The sequence below is a fragment of the Saccopteryx bilineata genome, chromosome 10 (genome assembly GCF_036850765.1).
Source record: "Saccopteryx bilineata isolate mSacBil1 chromosome 10, mSacBil1_pri_phased_curated, whole genome shotgun sequence".
In the NCBI taxonomy this organism is placed as follows: domain Eukaryota; kingdom Metazoa; phylum Chordata; class Mammalia; order Chiroptera; family Emballonuridae; genus Saccopteryx; species Saccopteryx bilineata.
This window is the reverse complement of record NC_089499.1, coordinates 34,344,471-34,363,579: the sequence shown is the minus strand read 5'-3', so window position 1 is coordinate 34,363,579 and position 19,109 is coordinate 34,344,471. Positions and strand designations below refer to the sequence as shown.

The 19,109-nt window shown below is 39.5% G+C and overlaps 1 protein-coding gene across 1 annotated transcript in view; it reads right to left on the bottom strand.

Moving 5' to 3' along the window:
* The window catches only part of COL6A6 (collagen type VI alpha 6 chain), a 127,892-nt gene that overhangs the window by 95,538 nt on the left and 13,245 nt on the right, over positions 1 to 19,109 (bottom strand). Inside the window, exons 8-13 of the mRNA XM_066244667.1 lie at positions 17,349 to 17,918; positions 9,687 to 10,030; positions 9,528 to 9,606; positions 5,762 to 5,916; positions 1,905 to 1,997; positions 617 to 670 (exon numbers count right to left, since the gene is read on the bottom strand). Of these exons, the coding sequence (XP_066100764.1) occupies positions 617 to 670; positions 1,905 to 1,997; positions 5,762 to 5,916; positions 9,528 to 9,606; positions 9,687 to 10,030; positions 17,349 to 17,918 (1,295 nt within the window). The remainder of the gene's footprint in view (positions 1 to 616; positions 671 to 1,904; positions 1,998 to 5,761; positions 5,917 to 9,527; positions 9,607 to 9,686; positions 10,031 to 17,348; positions 17,919 to 19,109) is intronic.

Genomic DNA, 19,109 nt, shown 5'->3' with positions numbered 1-19,109 from the left:
GGCATGGATGGATGGAGGCATGGAGGGACGGAGGAATGGAGGCATGGAAGGATGGAGGCATGGAGGCATGGGTGGATGGATGGATGGATGGATGGATGGATGGATGGATGGATGGATGAATTAATGGATGGATGGTTGGAGGCCTGGCTGGATAGATGCATAGATGGATGGATGCATGAATGCATGGATGCATAGATGCATGGATGGATGCATGCATGCATGGTTGCATAGGAGGGGGGAAGAGAGAAAAGGAATGGAGGAGAGTTGCAAGAAATACTGAGATCCTTGATAAACAATGTGCTGAGTTGGTTTACCTGTGCAAAACAGATCAGGAAGGGGGAAATGGCAGTGGTTTGACTCCCCTGGTGAGGAAGATAACTGTGGCATTGACTTCACTGTGCAATGTTGGTGGATGTGAAAAAGGAGACAGTAGGTTAATAGACCACTAATGGCCACCAGAAGCAAAGCCTGATGAGGATTAGGAATGACTTCTGATTTTGCACACAAATCCTTAGACTCTGACTTTTCTCATGTTTCTCTGAATTGACACAAATGACTCTATATTGTAGAAATATCCTTAGGAATAAATGAGGCTAAAAAAGAAACCATGACTTACAGCAGTGCCCTCCTCTCCTAGGTAGCCTCCACTGCCTTTAAGACCTGGGGGTCCCTGGACATAAAAAAAGGAAGAGTACGTTACACTCCACAGAGCAAAACCCAGAGGCAATCAAGCAAAATTCTTCAACTTTACAGTTTTACTTCGGTAAAGTAATAGTTTGAAAAAATTAGTTTTCTGCCACAACCTAGTCTACATTTATAAACATAAATATAAATGGAATTCTGAGACAAGTATCCAGATAACTCAAGGGTATGTGGGTGTGTGAATCATAATATAACCCGTAAGTCTCTCTGGGGTTATGTATAGTGCTGGAGTTTTGTCCAGACAGATGCTCAAATGAACACAGCTCTATTTGCCCTTGACAGACTACAATCATCCTCTTTTCATTATAAAAACCTCCATTAGGATTTATGCTACATATAAAAAATAGGCTACCCACATTTCTTTCCATTCCTTTTGAACTCTATTATTAAAAGAAAACTCTACCATTCTTTTTACATGAAATGGAAGCAATCAGGAAATAATTAGTCCAAAATCTTTCTTCAGAGACACAACCATGGTGATTTCAGAGTTATAGCACTATCTATAAATTATTCAAAAGTCAAACACACATGTAAACAACAGAATTGAAATGATTATTAAACATATCCATAGTAAGTTTGTACATAGTTGAACGTTTCCTGAACCCCCAAATCATAGTTTTAAAGAAGGGTACATAAATTTCTTTTGGTTAGGAAATATCTAAATCTGTTATTGGTTACTCTTTTCATAATTGGCCTGTTTTTGTCTATATACCTGTGGTAACATTTTGGTGTGGCTAAAGCTGAATGAAACATCTGAACATCTTTTGCTGATAGGGTGATCTGATCTAGCTTGATTTTAGCAGACTATACAAAATATTCCCTTCCTGATTGAAATGAATCTGCAGTCATTAAAAATGGAAATTAAAATGACAAAGATATTCAGGATGTTTTCATTATTCAACATGAGCGATGACAATTGATTTTTCTGCATCACTGTCATCAATGTCAGAACATTGGATAATCAAGGATCTTGGCAGTTGTTTCTCCTGAGACTAGTACAAAAAGTTTTTAGAAAGACTCCAATTTAGAATGCCAAGGAAAAGCCATGACTATCTAGTTTGACGTATAAAAAAATAAGTATAATAATAGGTTACCTCAGAGTCTCTACCTGGAAGTTAAAATCACCCCTTATTTCTACCTAAACACATGTCCAAAAAACATTACTACATACAAAGAAAGTGAGCCATAAATCTTAAAATTACCTTATTCCCAGGTGGTCCTGGATCACCCATTGTGCCATCTTCTCCAATACACTTGCAGAATAAACAGCAGCACGTCCTTTCAGCAACATTGACCTTGTGGAAAGGTAGGAAATACGTCACATTTGGTGACATTGCTTTCCATCACACATATAAGCTCACCAATTTCAGAAGCCTGTTCACCACTAAAGTGACTGCGCTCTAGAGAGGATGTATGAGACATTCCTTAACGTCCATCTTTTCTTCTGTGACCAGCTTTCTCCACCACTTGAGGAATTCAGAATCAACTCAAAGGTGGCTTAGTGTTCTCAAAATGGTATCAGTTTAGACATGACCAACTCATTATATACTAACGTATGTGATTTCCGGTTCCTACTCCAATCCCAGCATTGAGCATGGTGTTCGATCACACTATATATGTATAATTCTGCCCCCAATATTTTGTTCAAGAAAATGAATGCATGCTGTTTTGTTTCCTGTCTTGTGAATTCTTTGTATCCTAGATGATTTAGATCTCACAGTGTTTGGAACCGAGTCCACTGGTAAATGCTTCCAGAACAGTTTGGGGGTGACAGGGTTCAAAAACACCAGTTGCATGTTCAACATTTCAGAAGCACTTGCTTTAAAGGATGGGGGCATGAGGAGAATATTCCTTTATCCACGGTGGTCAAAAAAATCATATTCTAATCAGATTATATTCTATTATTTAACATGTGAACTTCATCCTGGACCTACTTAATCATCCCCTGAATAACAGACATGTTCTATTTCAGTTTTACAATTAACTTCCAAAATTTATTTTTGGAAAAATTCTGTCTATAGCAAATACCATGATTTGCCTTAGTGAGGTAGAATCAATCTTTATATTGAGAATTTTTCATAAAAATTCTAGTGTGATAAAAATTAAATCTTTTGCTATTACTATTTAGCAATTTCCCTTCTTTGTCTCTTTTTATATACAGTTCCTTTTCTGATACTAGAAAGTCTTTTTCCTCCTGAAAATTGCAGAAAAATCAATAACACTTGAAACATGTGAAACCAAATAACAACAACAAAATAGATTCTTGTTTTTTATTAGATATTTTTCTTTGGATCACCTAAATCCTACAATACCAAATCTCCTAATAACATTAAAATTAATCTATGTCAAAATTAAGTTTTTCTTGTTGCATTTATTTAATATTTAAAACCTGAAAGGTGTCCTGGTCAGATAGCTTGGCTGATTAGAGCATTGTCCCGAAGTGCAGAGGTTGCCAGTTCGATCCCCAGTCGGGTCACATACAGTAGCAAACTCAATGATCCTGTCTTTCTCCCTTCCTCTCCTGCTAAAATCAATAAACAAGTTAAAAAAAAAACCTGAAAGGCTTGCCTTGAGGAATAATTTCCTCCCTCTATGAATTACTACTACAGATTTCAAAGAGTAGTAGACAGATAAAATACATTTTAAGAAATGGACACTGTCTTCCCATGGACAAAGAAATTCCCACATAATATTCATATTCTTTTTTTCTTTATTTTTGACAGACAGACAGAAAGTCAGAGAGAGGGACAGATAGGGAAAGCCAGACAGGAAGGGAGTGAGATGAGAAGCATCAATTCATTGAGGCATCTTAGTTGTTCATTGATTGCTTTCTCATATGTGTCTTGACCAGGAGGCTATAACAGACCGAGTGATTCCTTGCTCAATCTAGCAATCTTAGGCTCAAGCCAGCAACCTTGGGCTTCAAGCCAGCGACCTTTGGGCTTAAGCCAGGGAACATGGGGTCATGTCTATGATCCCACGCTCAAGCCAGTGATCACGCACTCAAGCTGGTGAGCCTGAGCTCAGGCCGGATGAGCCTACATTCTAGCTAGTGATCTCAAGGTTTTAAACCTGAGTGCTCTGTGTCCCAGTCCGATGCTCTATCCACTGTGCCACCGCCTGGTCAGGCTCCATATTCTTTAAACAATTATTTTATATAATTACTATACTGAACAAATTGTGTTTAAGCATTTTTTATATACAAATTCTACAGGTATAACATAGCAGGAGCTCTCACTTTATTGGAAAATGTCCCAATATGCTGAGTAGAGGTTTTAGAAATGATAAAGCAAATGACAAATTATTAGCCACTTAATAATGTGAAAGTAGAGCTACGTAACTTGGTAACACTTAACCACGGTAGTAGGAATTCTTGGACGTTTCTGAAAGAAATATGATTGAGCCTGACCAGGCAGTGGTATAGTAGATAGAGTATCAACCTGGGATGCTGAGAACCCAGCTTTGAAACCCCAAAGTTGCCAGCTTGAGCACAGGTTGATCTGGCTTGAGTGTGGGCTTGCCAGCTTGAGTGCAGGATCACCAGCTTGAGTGTGGAATCATAGACGTAACCCCATGGTCACTGGCTTGAGCCCAAAGGTTGCTGGTGTGAAGTCCAAGGTCATTGGCTTGAGCAAGAGGTCAGTGGCTCAGCTGGAGCACCCTGGTCAAGGTATGTATGAGAAAGCAATCAATGAACAACTAAAGTGCCACTACCATGAGTTGATGCTTTTTATTTGTCTCCCTTCCTGACTGTCAGCCCTGTCTGTCCCTCTCTCATGCTCTCTTGGTAAATAAATAAATAAATAAATGTAAAAAGAAATATTGAGATGCATCTCATGTAGACATTAAGTTCTAAAAATAGATCATAAGACAAAAGTCTCAGTCAAGACAGCTTTCAAAAATCTTTTGACCACTCATAAAGTACAACATAGGAATCACCACATCACTAGTTTCTTGTCAACATCAAAGAAACTCTCTTTCTCCAGTGAAACCCTAACTGTTATTGGCTCTCATCCACAGGCCAAGTTGCAGCAAACTACACATCTTAGGCACTAGAATCATACTCAGTGGGGTGAGCTGTGACACTTAGGATCCACAGGGATGTAAAAACTGACTGGCTGAGGGAGCAGCTGATTGGCTCTTAAATCTCAGATTCTCTTTGGCACTTAGGCTCCTAAGTTCAGAGACTGTAACTTGAGCAGGACTGTAGGTGCTATTTAGTTTCTTCTTCCTTCTTTTTCTGCGAAGTCTGTAAACTAAACAAGCTTTGACATACCTTCACTATATTATCCTCCTTCCCTCCCTCCCTTTCCTTCCTTCCTTCCTTCCTTCCTTCCTTCCTTCCTTCCTTCCTTCCTTCCTTCCTTCCTTCCTTCCCTCTCTCCCTCCCTCCTTCCTTTCTCTTTCTTTCTTTCTTTCTTTCTTTCTTTCTTTCTTTCTTTCTTTCTTTCTTTCTTTCTTTCTCTTTCCTTCTTTCTCTTTCTGTCTCTTTCTTTCTTTCTTTCTTTCTTTCTTTCTTTCTTTCTTTCTTTCTTTCTCTCTTTCTCTTCATTTTTCTCCCTTCCATTCTGTTCCATTCTCTTTCTTTTCCTTCCCTTCCCTTTTTTCTTTTTCTTTTTTTAAGTGAGAGGAGGAAAGATAGTGAGACAGACTCTCTCATGCTCCCCAACTGGGATCCACCTGGCACCCCCCATCTGGGGCCTATGCTCAGACCAACAGAGCTATCCTCAGCACCTAAGACTAATGCTCAAACCAATCAAGCCACTGGCTGGGAGAGGGAAAGAAGTTGAGAAGGGGAAGAGAAGCAGATGTTCTCTTTTATTGTGTGCCCTGACCAGGGATTGAACCTGGGATGTCTGCATGCCAAGCTGACACTCTATCCTCTGAGCCAACTGGCCAGGGCATTTAATATATTACATTTCTTTCAAAACACCCTCACTAGTTCAGAAAAATCTTCACTCTTGAGATGACAAAATTAGTTCAAATTCATAAGCATAAATACTAAACCTATACACAAAACAAATAGAAAATTTAAACTCACCTGCCTTTTCTAACTTACCAGCTGCTTTGATAGTTGGCTCCCAAGATTCCTCATTCCAATAGTGAACTGGGTCCTGTACTCAAATCCTTTCCCCAATTCAATGTAGAGAAGATCAGCCAGGTCAGTATCATTTGTGGCTCCATCCAGAGCAATGGTTATGAGGGCATTCAGGCCTAGCCAACACAATGGACAATGCTCCAGGTGAGGTGGGTTTGGTTATTTTAATCTTTTTGCACATGGGTATCTATACTTTTATTCTAGGAAAACAGTTGCAAGAGAAACACTCATTTTATTGTCCACTTCCTCTAACCACACCGTGTAAAACTGACAAGTAACAAGACTAATCAGAGAACAAAAGGAATTACACTTTTTCAGAACTAATTAAATTGGAGAGGGGAAATTATAACAGTGGTATAGTGAGTTTAAAATCCACAGAGCATGCTAAAGTACAGAGGAATTTCTGTGTCAAGAAAGTAAGTGTTCTAAACTTTGCCACTCAAAGGGAGATCCTTGGAGCAGCAGGGCTGACATCACCTTGGATCTTACCAGAAATACAGATTCTCGGGCCCCACCCCACTCCTATGGAGTCAGAATCTGCATTTTAACAAAATCCCCAGATGATTTGCATGCACATTACAGTTTCAGAAGTACAGATCATAAAGACCTCATAAGGAATTGATAATCTACTTGGAATTATAGGTAGCAAAGAACAATAAAAGACCTCTTGTCAGGCACTTAGAAACATATGATATATAATCATCAAGAGCTATGGCTCATAGGCTTTGGGATTTTCATAGACCAGAATATTTCAAAGAAAACTTTTAGGGACTAACAAGGTAGACTTATTTTGCGAAGAACATTAAATAACAATAGCAATAAACCTGGCAATCATTATGATGGAGGTAACTCTAGCAACTGTGCTTTCATTTATTAATAGCTATGTGCTTAGAGGTTGGTTGAATGCTTAACATGCATTATTTTATTTGTATAATACAAATACCACTGAATAGGTATGAACAACAATAGCCCAATTTTATAGACAAGCAAAATGAGCTTTGCAGAGGTTAAATGACTGGCTCCGTGTTGTTTTTAAATTTATACCCAGATAGCCCAATTCTAAAGCCTAGACTCACAGGGAATTTTAATAACAAAAATGGACTAAGGATATAATCACAGAGTAAAAAGAAGTCCTAAAATTGAATAAACTTAGCTTTCTAAAAACCTGACTCCGCTGGCATAAGTTGACTCATTTTTGTTATGGATGGGGAAAGAATTCTTTGGAACACAGAAAGCAATGGACTAGAATGAAGGAATATTCAAGGACTTGACTGAGAGTTGGGAATGCCTTTTCATATAAGTTTATATATGATTTTGAATGAAGTGAAGGGTAGATAAAAACGATAATGCATACAATAAAGTTTCAGGGACATACTGGGGAGGCTCAAGTTCTAGGAGAGGAAAACAGAGTGGTCAGCTCAAGTGCAATAAAGGAAGAAACACCAGAGAATAAGACGACAACTTCTCCTGATTTGCCTTGGACTTTTCTGGTCTTTGTGGTGATAGTGTCTGGCTTATCTCAAGCACACAAGGATGGTTAGCTCCTCTTTTAAAAATGAAGACGAAGAAGATAAAAGGGATAGTGGTGTGGGTTGGGATAGGCAATGAGGAATGCTGAGTTCACCAACTGAAGTAAATGATCAAGAGAAGCCATGCTAATGGGTGAATTTAGAAGGAAAAAAAAAGATCTCACATCTGATTATAAATTCCAGGAAATTTAAGAGAACCATGGAACTGTTGATTTGCAGGAAATATTCCTATGACTATTATTTGTAACTGCTTTTCTCAGGATGGGGACTCAATCCTGCTCTTTTTAGACTTATCCAAGAAATGAGTCATATGATCATAAATGCAGTGCCTTCAATTCCTAAGAATAAGTGACGGAAGAAAAGATTTCAAAAATTGGGAACATAAATAATCACTGTGCAGATTCTAGAGAATTAGATCTTTAAAAATTAAAAAATGAATTCAAACCCCAAACCATATGGATAGTTATAAAACTTGTATCCACCAGTGAAGATCTTTTCCTCCTGGTCTCTCAGTTCCATGTTGACTGCATAGGTTACATGTGTAAAATATATCAGTTTTCATGGCCTCAAGTTAGGGAGACTCTCCTAGGTCAATAGATCATAGGTCCCAGCAGCTCCTGATATCAATGTGTTTAAATATGGGAAGCCAGAGCTAGAGATACTCCTTGTCCACTTGATACATAATGAAAAAACATTATGGACATCATCCCTTTATTTCTCCCCAAAGGTTTTAAATTTCTGGGTATGAAAAATCTAGCTTCTGAAGTTGAAATCTATTTACTAAATTTTCCTTGGGAGTTGGAAGAACAAAGGTTGGTCTTAGGAATCTAGGTATTCCAAGAGAAATGTCCTGAAGAAAACTCTGATGTTTGTAAGAGACACTTCTTTGCTCACGAAAGCTGAAAAAAACAACAAAAACAAAAAACCTAAGCACACACACTAAGCCTCCTAGGGTTAAAAATTTCACTACAGCTCATGAAAGAAATGCCAAGACTTGATAGAATATAGAGAAAGAAGCATTAGTAAATAAAGGGCAAAATAGAAATCCTGATCCTCCGGCTGTAAACTCAGTGAACTTTGCAATCTGTTTAATATGGAAGAGAGAACCAAATAGCAAAAACAAAATCCACTCCATCTCTAATAATTAACCTTGGAGGCAGACATCTTGGATCAGATTGTCCAGAAACTGAGCCTGTGACTTGGCTGTACACAATTTATTGAGGAAGCATTCTTAGAAGGGGTGAGGGAAGCAGGACAGGGCAGAGACAGGAGCAGAGCAAGACTGTTTCAGCTGGAGTCTAGTGTCAGCCTGAACCCACAAGGAACTTGGAGCATAAATCGTACCATGTGGTGCTATTTTGAGGCAAAGGTCCAACTCTTTGCGCTACCTGCTGCCCAGGGCTAGGACACAGAATAACTTCCTAGGTGAGGTGGCTCCCACTGACCAAGGAAAATTCCTTAGAGAAGGGGGACTTGTGAGTTGTCAGCAGCCAACACTCACAGCTAAGCAGATGGGGGAACTTGGCTGGAAGAGGGAGTTGGGTGGGGCAAAAACTGCCTCCACTTACAAGAAAGTTTTTTTATTCTCAAACATTTGGATATATTTTTCTCGCACCGATCCATAGTTTAGTAAGAAATAAAAATAAGCCAGATTGGGCACTGGCTCTTGCATGGTGCCAGAACTTTAAAAACTCATAAACTCCATGGTTGATCTATCTGTGGTCTGAAGGAAGGAACTAGTTAGTTAGACAGTCTCAAAACATGAGTCAACTTGTCCAATGGTGCTTGCAACTCTGAAAATGTTGAGTGTTGAAGAAAATAATCCCATTCTCCCATTCTTTGGTAAAAAAAAAAAAAATACATGGTTCACACCTGCTGATAGTAAAGAAGACTATTAGATAATACTAGATAACGTGAGGCAAGGTTAGACAGGAACACTCTCCAAGCAAGCTTAGGAAGAGGAACTACAGTAATACTAGAGGAAGAATAGGACTTTGTCTTCAGAGCTGTTTCATATATATAGGGCATGAGGGAAAAAGTAGATGCCAAAATGTTCTGAAAACTCATTTGCTCTGTCAAGCACATGCAGAGTGGAAAGGCTGGCACACTCAGGGTTGGAAACTAAAGAGCCAGAACTGAGCTTTGAGATTATCAAGTTAATAAACATTTCTTTCTTGCTCCTCCCCCATGTTCGATACCTTCCTTTCTAAGTTCATCAGATTTCTCTTCAAGTTTTTCGATATCGTCATCCAATCCATCTGAAAATAAGAGAATCACCTAGGGAAGTATTAAAAAAAAGGAACATGAGTAAAAAGAAGGTCATTGCAACCACAGCCCAACAAATAAAATCAGGTTACCTTGCCTCGAGCAGCTGATTTATTCTGAAATGCATCCCACAGGGAACTCAAAAAGTTTGCGTTGAGAATAGATGGTCCTTTGACTGTTACATCCTTCAAGCTGTTCAGTATGTTTTCACTGTAGATCTCAAACTTGGGAGAATATTTTTCCATGGCATTGGTCACTTGAAAAGCCACACTAACCTGAGTCTTCGTGCCCACCTCACAGCTAACCCCATTAAGGGAGCTGATGGCACGTAAGATGTCTTGAAGGTAGGTTTCCATCCAAGACTGACCATCAAAGAAAGTCTTCCCCTTCTGCTGAGTTGAGATGTCAAATCCTACCACAATGTCCACAAAACAATCTAGGGTTCAAGGGGAAAAATATATCTTGTTAAATCAAATAATTCCCTTATTTGACTTGGATGCCATGTTTGAACCAAGGGACTTAAAAGTCTTATTTCTAGTCTGGTTACAAAGTTAGAAAACAAGAAAGAGCATTAAAGAATAATGGAAGAGTCTCAGAATCACTCTTTTATAACCTGTAAAAGTAGAAGTATGCAGTATTATTTTTAGCTGGCATAAAAATCTAGATGATTCTATAACAAAGTTCTGAAAGATTTTATTGTGGCTATCGAAAAAGCTATGCAGAGTCATTTAAATAGATAAAGCAGATCGTGGAAATGTTAGTAGTCTAAAATAGCAAATTCATATGATGCTACTTATCAAGTCAGGTCACTCAACCTATACTAATGTATAAGGGAATTAGATCTTTAAAAATTAAAATTATATCTTTAAAATTAGAATTAGATCTTTAAAATTATGTATAAGGGAAATATAAAAACATTTGCATAGAGAAAGAATCATTTAGGAAAAGAAATCACAAAGAACTTGTCTAAAGGAATGATTTTGATGATTTATCTTTCCAGGAAAAACCTGTTTCCTCTGTTTGTCTTCTAATGTCTACTCAGAAAAGAAAAAAAAAAAAAAAAAGATAAACAAATGCTCCAAGAGAGCCTTTAACATCTTTCTTGGTTTAAGTCCTACAAGTGAAAGAACTGGGCACCAAATTAGCCATATTTAACCATGTTCAAGATGGTGCTGCCTTCAGAGCTCAGCTACTCAGGAAGGCAAAGCCAATGTCATTACTGGGTTCAGAAAATATGTACTTGGAGAGATATTGCATTTAAAATGCTTCACTCTTATTCTTATTAACTCCAGGGACATTTAAGCACTGAAGAAACTAGAAGGGGCTGGTGTTTTAAGCTGAGCCTCATAAAAGGAAGATAATGAGAGAAGCATAATCATGTGACATACATACTCTTCTTAGGAACTTCTGGTTTGGTTAAACACTTCAACCTTCTTCAATACAACACATATAGCTTGCTTGGTAAATTAAAGGGGAGAAGTGTATATTTTTAACTTGCTTTGTTTGGATAAGTAGTTTTTCAGATATTTGTTGTATGGACAAATGCCTGCCTTAACTACCTCCAGACATGCTGACCAGTTGAACATTCGCAAATCTTTGAAACAGAAATGTTCATTTTGATTCTCAGAACAAGGGCCAGTAACTTAATTGATTTTTAATAGAAATCAGTGCGGGAAAATAAAAGCCTTATTTGATAATCAATTTTCATCATGACATTTGAAGTAAATCAGTATGCTATCAACAAAACCTGAAAGGTGAGTTTTCTTCTTTCATTGGACTTACTTTATCGGGAAAATCTCTTTTTTAATATTCAGAAAGTGAGATGAAGAGAAAAGAACTAGTCAGAAAGAAGCATCGAAATATGTCCTTTCCAAAATCCCTCTTGCATCTATATTCTATCATTTCTACCTTAAAATTGAAAATTTGCCACTTGGATGAACATTGTTTTAAGCCCTGGACAGAAAACCATTTGGTAACCAATATATGTTATTGCCTTCAAGGAAAACAGTCTCTTTTGGAAAAAAAAACAAAAAACAACCTTGACAAAAATGCCAAAGTGTCACTGAGTGATCCTGGGAACTATCCCCTATAAGAATTGAGTACCGTCGTCCCTTGCCATATCGTGGCTCATTGTATTGCAGATTTTTAAATTGTATATATCTAATTTTGTATCGCAGATTAATCGCTATATCGCGGGATTTTGCGGTATATAGGTATTTTTATGTATTTATTATTCTAATTATTTTTTGTGGTAAAATAAGCAAAATAAGTGTGGGAAAGGTTTATAAGAGTGTGGGGAGGGTTTATAAAGCCTTTATATATATATGTGTGTGTGTGTATATATATATAAAATAAATATAAGGTCTCTACTTTGTGGTTTTTGCCTATCACAGGGGTTCTTGAACTTAATCCCCCATGATAGATGAGGGACCCCTTGTACTTTAATTTTTGGTCTAGATTGCTAAAAGTACATACCCCAGTAAATATGTTCCTTATGTTTAATTCAAATTGGTAAATAATTCCATAATAATGTGATCCAAGGAACAGAATTTGGGGAGCAAGTCCAGAGTTAGCAGCTATGTGTCTAAATCCAATTAGAGGAACTAGGCCATATTAAGTGGACTGTCATGCAATGGCCTTGCAAACTCTACAGTTGTCTGCTCTCAAATCGGGAGCCTTTGAAGTTAATAAGTGGAAGAAATGGTTTGGGAATTGAGCTGGGGAGCAGGCTAAAATTGGGTTTTCAAAGAGAAAGGAAGGATTAAATTAGAATAGCAGGAGTGAGAATAGAAAAGGGGCAGTAAGTGCAAGGGAAATGAAGAAGGTGATCTACAGGACTGGCTAGCGAGGGTTACAAAAAGGGGAAGGGGCCTGGCCTGTGGTGGTGCAGTGGATAAAGCGTCGACCTGGAAACGCTGAGGTTGCCGGTTCAAATCCCTAGGCTTGCCTGGTCAAGGCACATATGGGAGTTGATGCTTCCTGCTCCTCCCTCCCTTCTCTCTCTCTCTGTCTCTCTTCTCTAAAATGAATAAATAAATTAAAAAAAAATTAAAAAACAAAAAAACAAAAAGGGGAAGGAAAGCTAGTGTTCTACGTGTTTGCCTGGTCCTCACAAACAGCCCGTGAAAGCCTGGAAGCAGGAGGTTTCGGAGTGGGAAGCACAAAGTTTAGTGTTTGTCATGTATCAGTCATCACTTTGTTACCACTAAATAACTTGGCAAATCTTTTAACTGTTCTCTGAAATATTAATTTTTTTCCATATAAAAAATAAGATCATATATTTCAAAATAAAAATACAAAAAGAACAGAAAAGAATGGAGTGATAATTGTAGTCTTATGGCTCCCTGCCAGGCCCAAAGCTGATTTTAAGTATCTAACTTGTAAAAAAAAAAGTCCCTAATTGGAGTTGATGGTAGATTCTTAATAAGAAATACTGTCAAAAGGGGAAGATAAATTAGATTAGGAGGCAAATTCTTGAGAAAATAAAGAGAGTCAGACTGTTGGCAGTTATTAGCTAGGAATAAAAAAATATGTAGAAATATGTTTGTGGCTTTTGAAAGGAGTCTCAGACAAAAAAAAAAAAAAAAAAAAAAAGAAAAAGAAAAAGAGAATGACCTAGAAGATATAGTTACTGCAAAAGACCTATGGTAGTTTATATACCCAACCCCCAGATTATTTGGTCCTCCTAGCCTCAAACATATACACCCAAGGACCTGGACATCTGTCCAATGGAGACTCAGCTGCCATCACCCTTTTCTGGTCTCCCAGTGCTGTGTGTTGGTCAGGGGCAGGGCTTTGACATGGCCTTCATCATGCTCAGTGCAGTAGGGTCAGAATGATTCTGGTGCCCATCTCCAACCCACCTGAACTCATGCAGTGTAGACCTTTTCCACCATGCCCAGCCACAGATATAAAGCACTGTGTGCTCTGTATCTGGTTTCCCCAAAGGGTAGAGAACACGACACAGCAGGGTGGGAGGAGGAACTCTGTGGGATAAACTCTGAACGATGAGATGGGAAGGATCTGGCAGATTAATCTCCTCCTTTATGCCCTGGAAGGATTGGTCTATACCAGGGGTCGGGAACCTTTTTGACTGAGAGAGCCATAAAGGCCACATATTTTAAAATGTAATTCCATGAGAGCCATACAATGACCTGTGTACCTTACGCATTATCTAATAAAAATTTGGTGTTGTCCCGGAGGACAGCTGTGATTGGCTCCAGCCATCCGCAACCATGAACATGAGAAGTAGAAAGTGAATGGATTGTAATACATGAGAATGTTTTATATTTTTAACATTATTATTTTTTTTTTATTAAAGATTTGTCTGCGAGCCAGATGCAGCCATCAAAAGAGCCACATCTGGCTCGTGAGCCATAGGTTCCCGACCCCTGGTCTATACAGTGGTGTACAAACACAGAAACACATGATGTAACTTCACAAATGAGAAAACGAAGAAGGCATAGTGACATCTCCAAAGTGATATGTATTTTAATAAGAAGCAAAGCTAGATGTTTGGGCTGTAAATTGGGTTTGATTTGAGCCACACTAAGCTCCTGTCTGATTTCCTTGAGTTGAGAATTTCTAGTTTAAGAAGAACAGGCATTTTCTGATCTATTTGCACATGCCTTTGAAGCTTTATCAGTTTTCATTCCAGCCTCATCAGTCCTCAGCCCACGGCTTGGCTACAAAGACCTCTCACATTCTTGCTTGCTGCAGTAATGACTTCAAGTTTATCTTAGAGTACTTTCCTTATTTGTTTGTTTATTTTTACACATACAGTCCTTTCCTTTAAAGATAACTCCCCACTACTTGGAGCATATACTCCTGCTTTGACTTTCCACATGGTTTTCTATTATTCTCTCAAGTAGAGACTAGATGGTTCCAACATAATTTTCTGCCTAATAATGGGAAATGGCTATTTCATGGGAAACAGGAAGTTAATATGGAAGGCTTGGCTGGTTGGGGTTTCCAAAGTATGGGGAGATCATGAAGCAGGATTTAGAAAGACAACAGCCCCTGATCAATTATGGCACCCTTAAGCTTTAGCCTACACATTGGGCCTTATGAAAGGTTTGAACTTGGAGTTCAGAAGAGCATTTTTTATTTTATTTTTATGAGACAGGCAGGGAGAGACAGGAACATCATGCTGCTCCTGTCTGTGCCCTGACCAGGGAATCAAACTGGCAACTTCCACACTCCAGGACAAAACTCCAACCAACCAAGCTATCTGGCCAGGGCTCATAAGAGCATTTTTGGAGAGAGCTGTATGTGCGGTGAGTTCTCCCACCACATAAAATATACAAGAAAAGGAGATTAATTTCCTCTTTAAGGCAAGACAGAGGAGCTTTAAGAGATAACAAGTTATCTCTTCAAGAATCTAAGAATGAGATACAGCAGGAGTCCCTAAACTTTGTACACAGGGGGCCAGTTCACTGTCCCTCAGACTGTTGGAGGGCTGGACTATAAAAAAAAACAAACTATGAACAAATCCCTATGCACACTGCACATATCTTATTTTAAACAAAACAGGAACAAATACAATATTTAAAATAAAAAACAAGTAAATTTAAATCAACAAACTGTTCAGTACTACAATGGGAACTATGCTTCTCTCACTGACCACCAATGAAAGAGGTGCCCCTTCCAGAAGTGCAGCGGGGGCCAGATAAATGGCCTCAGGGGGCCACATGCGGCCCGCGGGCCGTAGTTTGGGGACCCCTGAGATACAGAATGGCATACTACTCTTACTGCAAAGAATGCATCATCAGTTCCATTGTTTATCAGGGAAATTGTTATGTTATTGTTTCTCCACGGAGCTGCTGTGGTCGCGTGTAAGGAAGAGCTATTGTGGGCTCCTCTGACCTCCAGCCCAACAGGGCTACCTGGAGGGACAAGGAGACAACAGCAGAAGAAAGCTGAAGCCATCGCATAATGCTAAGAGGCTGAGGGAGGCATAACGGAGCATCTGGAATTGAGACATGTTTATCTTCCTCAAGGGAATGATGGTGGAAAAATCCCGACAAACGTGCTTTGGTGGGGGTGGAGATAATGGGGGCAGGCAGAGAAATCTTTGAAGGATCCAGGAATGGATCCAACTTAAGACATGGACTACTATCGAAGAAAACCAATTCCTGACAGGTGCCATCAAGTGCCAACTCCCCTGTACCTCTTTAGCTCTTCTTCCTTCCCCGGCCCATTCTGGGGAGGCCAGAAACCATGTTGGCAAGAAGCGGGCAGGGCTTGGGAGAAGGGGGTAGAAGTAAGAGGTGGGCACAATGGGTAAAATGCCAACCACATGTGGCCTCTTCTCTGTGACAGGCTAGGAAAGCAGAGTAACCTTGAATGAAGTTGGAAGTTTTCACAGGGACACTGGGATGAATATTTAATCAGCAAGAAGAGGTTCCCTTATCTCCTGAAAGTGAAGAGGGGCAAGCAAGAGAGGAGCTGGCCCTTATGAATAAATTTAATGGGCCAGTGATAGACAAAAAGAGAATGTTTTATAATTACATCCCTGATGTCATGCTTAATCGAAGTAAAGTTTAAATTTGCATTTTCTCATTTAAACTTCACCATGATCTCTTGAATTGGGTGTTGCTATTGTTCACATTTCATAAATGAGAAAATTCAACTTATAGAAGTTAAGAAACTCATCCAAGAAAAAATGGCCATTGAGTGGGAATTTGTAGCCAGGTTGTCTCTCGCCAGAGCTGCCTCTTACCAACCATGTAAATTTTTCTCTCCCTGGTGAAAATCCAGGGATAATGTTTATCATGGTAGTTATAGAGAATCACAGCCAAACTTTTCGGCAATTTAGTGAAAATAAAAAAAGTTATCCTTCCTTCAAAATCTTTCCTTTCATCTGTTGGTGGAAAGAAATGTCAAAATGTGCTGATTTTTTTTTTTTTTCTGAAGCTGGAAACGGGGAGAGACGGTCAGACAGACTCCCGCATGCGCCCGACCGGGATCCACCTGGCACGCCCACCAGGGGCAACGCTCTGCCCACCAGGGGGCAATGCTCTGCCCCTCCCGGGCGTCGCTCTGTTGCGACCAGAGCCACTCTAGTGCCTGGGGCAGAGGCCAAGGAGCCATCCCCAGCACCCGGGCCATCTTTGCTCCCATGGAGCCTCGCTGCGGGAGGGGAAGAGAGAGACAGAGAGGAAGGAGAGGGGGAGGGGTGGAGAAGCAAATGGGCGCTTCTCCTGTGTGCCCTGGCCGGGAATCGAACCCGGGACTTCTGCACACCAGGCCGACGCTCTACCACTGAGCCAACCGGCCAGGGCGAAAATGTACTGATTTTTAAGAAGTTATTTCATTTAAGAAGAATGTTTCATACTGAAGACATTCTCTCCATCCCTGTAGCATGCAGCACTTGACAGTGCTGTGGGCCCTATTGCCAGGCAACCAAAATCTGTCCAATAGTTTATTTCTTTGCAACCTGTTCTCCAGCCTCTGAAACCAACCAGATTGTAAACAAAGGCTTTTTTCTCACACCTTCTGAAAGTGAAGGATTCCCATTCCCAAAGGGGGCATGCTCTCCCGGGAGACCAGAGGGAAAAAAGACCCGAGTCTTAGATGCCTTGTTTCTCAATCTACACATCACAGGCAACAACAACACTTCAAAACTGTAAAGTTCAATTTGAAATCCAGAGGCACAAATCTAAATTCTCCCACCAACTGTAAACAGAGCTTGAGGAAAGTCTCCAATGAAGACAGGGAAGGAATAAACACGAGGACCACACTGGAATACTTACTGCTCTCTCCCTCCGTCGTACAGATGTTGCGAATGACCCTTTTCTTGACCTTACTCAGTTCATCGAAGTTATCAACCGCAAGTTTTTTGCTTGCAGTCCCAGTGATCTGAATGAGCTGCTGGTCATCCACATCCCCGATGCCCACAGAGTAGATGTCGATACCTTTGCGTCTCAGGTCTTCAGCGGCCTGAGCCACGTCATCTTGGGACTGGCCATCTGTGAGGACCAGCAACACCTGAGGGATACCTACATTTATGCGGCTGCCCATTTCTGGCCGGAAGTAATGCATCACGTTCCGCAGTGCAGCGCCAATGTGTGTGTTTCCAAAGGTCTGGCTGATATTTTCAATCTGAAATGATACCTTCTTTTTGCCTATGAACCTTCCCAGTGGAAACTCTGGCTGATACCTGTGGCTAAACTGGGCCACTCCTATACGCACTCTGTTATCACTGACATCAAAGTCTTGAACAACAGATGCCAAGAACATCTTCATCTTTTTGAAGTCATCTGGGTGAATGCTAGTTGAACCATCCATGAGAAAAACAAGATCTAGTTCTTCACTTTCACAATCTACAAAGCCGACAAAAGGGAATGAAGACAAAATTAGATTGTTCTTTCACTCATCCAGAGTAACTTAAAACGTTTGCAGCTATATAGAAATGGTATTTCTGAAAGCAGTTTCTTATCTTATGCCATCTTGTGGTCACATTAATTGGAGAAGAAATAAAAACAATCAGTTCATAAAGATGGCACAAACAACTCTTACATCTTTTTATGCTTCTCTTAGATTTTTCATTTGGTCTTACACCATTTTCTTTTCCAAGATGACAGAGAACTGGGGGCAGGGGCTGCTGCTACAGAGAACTTGTTCTTACCTGTCGTCTAGTCTAACCTTAACCCTTCCAGAAAACAGTGACAGCAAGAGCACAGCCAGAAAAGAAAACAAAATAGCACACACCCATTTAGAGATTCAAACAAAGAGACAGATGGTCTCTAGTACTGATTTTGACTCCCTGGCCAGTTGAGCCAGTAAGTCCCTTTCTGGTTTATGAAGACAAATTGAAATCATGCCTTCTGACCTATATCTAATCAGTTTTCCTCTCTATCAACCCCCTTTCTGGGGCATATAGGCAAAAATATTTACTTGAAAATAATATTTTTGAACAATCAATGCAGTATAGTTTAGAGATGCTTCCGTTCTGTTAACACAGAAAATACAAAACAAAGAGTATCAAAGACCATTGCCAGTGAATGAGTTATGCTTGGCACGTGCTCATGTGTATCCCTTAGCCTTTTGCTGCGCATGAACATTTCCCTGAATTCCCCAGAGATCACACTGCTGAACTAACTCACTTAAATCTCATTTTAGCCTCATGATAAATTAAAGGTATCCAAGGGTACCACAGTTGAGATAAGCACAAAAAAAGATAAAAAGAAATATGATAAATAGATCCTTTCAGGAATTGGTTAATTTATTACATTTCTTGTTGTTTCAGATTCAGATAAAGAAAATAAAGTACTTATCTCTGCCCAAGGGAGAACTTTTTATTTAAAAACACAGTGTAAACTTCTATAGTGAACTTGAAAAGGACAGATCAGATTTTAGGCTTCAGCCACGAGAAGGTGAGAGATTTGTCCCAGTTTTGTTGGTTTTGTTAAAGACAAAGATAGAGGTTACTTTCTTAGGAGGCAATGTATTGAAAACCAGAAAAGTTAATTTTTAAAAAGAATTTTATGGGCCCTGGCGTGTTCGCTCAGTGG